At 44.7% G+C, this 5000-nt stretch overlaps 2 protein-coding genes across 9 annotated transcripts in view; one reads left to right on the forward strand and one right to left on the reverse strand.

Annotated features, from left to right (window-relative positions):
* Positions 1–5000, reverse strand: part of LOC123499144 (protein shisa-like-2A) — a 242311-nt gene that overhangs the window by 215683 nt on the left and 21628 nt on the right. For 7 of the 8 annotated variants that reach the window (XM_045246808.1, XM_045246815.1, XM_045246814.1 and 4 more), the window contains one exon: positions 1208–1719. In XM_045246808.1, coding sequence (XP_045102743.1) covers positions 1208–1244 — 37 coding nt within the window. In that variant the 5' untranslated portion in view covers positions 1245–1719. Of the gene's footprint in view, positions 1–1207; positions 1720–2191; positions 2211–5000 lie in introns of those variants that run through there. The other variant, XM_045246812.1, reaches the window with a different exon arrangement.
* Positions 1–5000, forward strand: part of LOC123499143 (syntaxin-18-like) — a 65854-nt gene that overhangs the window by 7403 nt on the left and 53451 nt on the right. Inside the window, exon 2 of the mRNA XM_045246806.1 lies at positions 2324–2526. The gene's annotated coding sequence lies outside the window, so the exon portion shown is untranslated. The remainder of the gene's footprint in view (positions 1–2323; positions 2527–5000) is intronic.

A 5000-nucleotide genomic window follows, 5' to 3' on the forward strand; every position in this document is an offset into this window, starting at 1 on the left:
CACACACACACACGGGGAATCGAACCCTGGTCCTCTGGCTGGCTTCACAAGCCAGAGGACCGGGGTTCGATTCCCCGGCCGGGTGGAGATATTTTGGTGTGTCTCCTTTGACGTGTAGCCCCTGTTCACCTAACAGTGAGTAGGTTACGGGATGGAAATCGAGGAGTTGTGATCTTGTTGTCCCGGTGTGTGGTGTGTGCCTGGTCTCAGGCCTATCCGAAGATCAGAAATAATGAGCTCTGAGCTCGTTCCGTAGGGTAACGTCTGCTGTCTCGTCAGAGACTGCAGTAGATCAAACAGTGAAGTGAACACACACACACACACACACACACACACACACACACACACACACACACACACACACACCAATACGGAGATATACAAACGCAGAACACGACTACAACGATGAACACGAGGCTGACCCGTGTAATAAAAAGGGCGAGTGTAGGCGGCCGTGTGTCGCAGCAAGGTCAGGTCACAGCTTATCAAGGGATCAGGGTGGAAAGAGGGACGCGAGTCTTAAAAGTCATGCTGATTTCATTCACGTCAATAAATATGAGACGGGCTCATAAAGACGCTCCATGTTTCAGCTGCGCCTCGAGGGATGAGCCACGGCGTCCCCTGCACCACCCTCGTGATGAGTGGGCGCGGGAGGCGTGGCTCGGGCGCGGGTGGACCTCTTCTTCATCTCCTCGAGGGATAAGCAGGCCATTCAACGTTTTAGCCTTACACTGATTGAGCGTTTTTATTTTATTTATTTTTTGTGTGTGAGAAATTAAAAATCAGAACCCTAACGTCGCAATAGTAGGTGATAAAAATTAAGTGGAGTGGACAGAGGACGACGGGTAGATAGAAATGAAAGAAGAAAATGTTCCTTTAGTGAGTCAGCAATGTTGTGTGTGTGTGTGTGTGTGTGTGTGTGTGTGTGTGTGTGTGTGTGTGTGTGTGTGTGTGTGTGTGTGTGTGGGTGTGTATCATGTGAATATGAAGTTAAGCTGAAAAACACTAATTTTTTTTTAGGTTCTTTGTCATTAGTAATTATTTCGTCAATTAGTGTGTGTAATTCACCTCGGTCGTCAGCTGGTCACCCAACCAGTGTGTGTTGGTAGACAAGCCAACTAACATATACACAGCCACGGGTTCAAATCCTAATCGGTCCTTACCATTACCACAAACAAGCGGGGCACTGAACAAGGGAGACACGTACCTTGGTGGTCCTCGTGCATGGGGATGGGGTGGGCCATGGCGCTGCTCTGCTGACGGTGGAGTGCTTTGAGTTAGTGACGCTCGGTAGGAAGAGCACGTCCTCCTCCTCCTCCTTCCACCTCCTCCTCCTTCTCCTCCTTCCTCACACGATACGACACAAGCTTCTCACGGGCTGTTCTCTCTCATTCACATAACTGGTGCGCGACTGCTGCACTGAACCGCCACCGCCGCTTCGTGTCAGTCGCTCGTTAGACTCACTGGTTCATGACGGGTCCTTCGCGCCTCTGCTTCGCGCCTTTTCACTCAGATGTTTCCGTAACGTTCTCTTCATCTTATTCTGGTCCCTTTGTACTGTTTATTCTTTCCTTCCTTTCCCTTTTTTTTCTAGAGTGTGTCTTTGTTTCCACAGTGAAGGTTCAGACACAGGGAGGTTAGTTTTTTAGTCAGTGCCTCGGGGTGTTGGGTGGAAGGGGAGCACATGTCTCACTGGGTGCAATTCACTTAGACCGGCCACTGTAATGTGAAAAGAAGAATTCATGATATAATGAATACAATACTCCACTCATTAACAAACAAAATATTCACCGCCACTCAAATTATTTTCCAACCCCACGCGGCGGTGACTGCTGAGAGAGAGAGAGAGAGAGAGAGAGAGAGAGAGAGAGAGAGAGAGAGAGAGAGAGAGAGAGAGAGAGAGAGAGAGAGAGAGAGAGAGAGAGAAGTAATGGAAATAAAAAGTTTTCATATATGATATAATAGAAACTAAGACTCCGCTTATTACGGAACATAATATTTGCCACTTTTAAAACTTATTTTCTCTCTTAGCGACTACTGGGAACTTGAGAGAGAGAGAGAGAGAGAGAGAGAGAGAGAGAGAGAGAGAGAGAAATTTGAAAAGATGTACTTATTATATCAAGGAGAGCACTAACCCAGTCGTTGCCAACAAAATACTTACCACTCCCAAACTTCTAAAACAAGTACATACCTCCACTCGAGACCCTGAAAACTGGAGAGGAGAGGCAAGCAGAAAAAAAGAGTACCGATAAAATGGATACCAGTCCACCAATCATTACCAAACACGATATTTCCAACTCCTAAACCTTCATTTTCTTCCCAGGCAGCGACAAGACTGAAGTGAGAGGGTGGCAGTGTGTGAGAGGCAGGAGGGAGGATGGGAGAGTCGTGTTATCGATGAGACCTCACTCACGCGACGCCTCACTCTCTCACCCACCCACCCTCTCACCCTGTACCACCTGCCGCCCTCCGCCCGCCGCCTGACACCAACACTGCCTCCCTCGCACACCCGCCCTGTTGTCGTCAGTGAGTGTCGAAAGTCCTCCACAGCAGCAGTCTCTATCAGATCTGTTAATTTAGTTTACTTGTTCTCCTTGTTTTCTTTATCGCGTCTCTCCTAATACTTGGTTCTTAATTTCCTTAATGGGTTTTTTCACTATTACATTATTTTTTTCCTTGTTTGGTTTACTTATTTTCTATTCCTTTTATCTATTGATTGCCTTTTATTTATTGATTGATATATTCATTCATCTATATTAATTCATCTATCTACGTATTTTACTTGTTTATTTGCGAGTCAGTTTGTGTACTTAGCAAAGGGTAAACGGCTGCTTGGTGACGCTAAAGTGAAGGAAGAACAAGAAATATACGCCGATTCTATAAACCAAGGCACTGATAGCACAAGAATGAGAACGGACTGACTGATTAAAGGCGCTGCAACAACCCACAGATAAAACAAAGCTAAGAGATAAGAGTTACTAATATTGTCCTCCTCCTTCGCCTCAACCACCGCAGCGTGACAAAGGATAACTGAAAAAAAAATTGAAGGAAAAATAGTCACCAATACAGCACTAATTTTTCTTATCTATAATGGTGGCAAATTAAATGATAGAGGATCTTCACGTACACGGCAATGCAATAAAGCTCAATTTTCACCGCTGTTCCTTTTCTGGGCGGGGTAGACGCGTCATGTCCTCACTTCACTCCCATTGAAATTTGCCCGAGTGATAATGGTGAAGTGCTAATGGAGAATGTCTGTCATAGCCTCAGTTAAAATGTTTTCTTTTATTGTCTTTTTTTTCATGTACATATATAAATGTAATTACTTAAAAACTCGTCTTTGTGTAGCTTTACTCGCCGCGGCCTCCTCCATCTTCTCTTTCCTCCTCCTCCTCCTCCTCCTCCTCCTCCTCCTCCTCCTCTCCTTGTCCTCTTCCATCCTCTTCCCTCATTCGTACCTTTAAAGCTGTTACATTGCATCTCAATTTTACTTTATTTTTCTTTATTCCCTTGCCTGTCCCCTCCTTTCCATCCTCTTCACTATCTCTTCCTCCTCTCCGTTACACCGTTCCTCTATTTTCATTTATTCCTCCTTCATCCTCTTCCCAGTTCAAGATAAATACTGTTCCACGTTTTCACACTCCTTACTTTCCTCCTCTCCTTTCCTCTCCTCTCATCTTTCGCTGTCTCTCCCTCTCCACCTCTCTACTAATTTCCCGCTCTCATCTTAGCCTTCTACTGTCTCCTATTTCCTCCTCCTGTTTCTCTCATCTTGTTGCTTTTCTCTCTTTCTTTCTGTCTCTTATGTCTTTCTAAATCTCTCTCTCTCAAATGACATGAGTGAAGCTTCCTGTCTGTCTGTCTGTCTGTCTGTCTGTTTGTGTGTATGTCTGTCTCGTGTATTCTCTTTTGCTTACTCATATTTTGAAGGGACTAATTGGTTTTAGTGTCTTTTGTTCTCCATTTTTTTTTCAATTTTTTTTCTCTTAATTTTTGCTTTCTCTCTCTCTCTCTCTCTCTCTCTCTCTCTCTCTCTCTCTCTCTCTCTCTTCCTTTATTCCGTCTATGTCCTTGCCTGGTTCTTCCCTTCTCATTGTTTCCCTCTTTTCTACTTTCTTTGCCTTTCTTCCTTTTCGTTTTGTTTTTATTCAATTTCATTTAATTCAGTTTCTCAGTTTCTCAGACTTCCATGTGACTCCTTTGAACTTTCTCTCTCCCTCCTCTTTCTTCTCATCTTTCTCCTCGTTCACGTCTTCCTCCTCCTCCTCCTTCTCCTCTTCCTCTTCTTCTTCTTCTTCTTCTTCCTCCTCCTACCCTTCCATTAGTCTTCCTCTCCCTTTCATCTTCCTCCTCCACTCTTTAATGTTATTAGTAATCTCGTTCTCCTCCTTTACCTCCGCCGCCTCCTCTTCGATCGTCTTCTTGCCCTTCTTCTCCTCTTCTTCTTCTTTTCATTTTTCTTCTTCTTCTGCTCTTTTCCGTCCTTCATCTTTTCTTTGTCTTCTCTCTTTCTTTCCTTTCTATTATTCCTCTTGTCCTTCCTCCTTCTCCTCCTCCTCCTCCTCCTCCTCCTCCTCCTCCTCCTCCTCCTCCTCCTCCTCCTGTTTCTCCATAATCGTGTTATCTTCTCTCTCCTTCCCTTTTTCCTCCTCTTATTCATATTTTCTCTTCTCCATCTCCTCTTTTTCTACTTTTCTTCATCGTGTCTTCGTCATTGTCATCGTCCTCCTCCTTCTCCTCCTCCTCTTCCGCCTCCTCATACTTTATTCTCTTCTTCCTTATCCTCCTCCTCCTCCATTCTTCATTATCCTCTCCTTCCTTATCCTCTACACCCTCTTCCTCATCCTTCTTCTTTTTCATCTCCCTTTCTTTCACTCTCCACATTCTGATATAATCGTTCTTACTCTTCCCTTTCCTTCCTTCCTTCCTGCATCCTCTTTACTCTCTCTCTCTCTCTCTCTCTCTCTCTCTCTCTCTCTCTCTCTCTTCCTGATGTGATG

The sequence above is a fragment of the Portunus trituberculatus genome, chromosome 49 (assembly GCF_017591435.1).
Source record: "Portunus trituberculatus isolate SZX2019 chromosome 49, ASM1759143v1, whole genome shotgun sequence".
NCBI lineage: Eukaryota > Metazoa > Arthropoda > Malacostraca > Decapoda > Portunidae > Portunus > Portunus trituberculatus.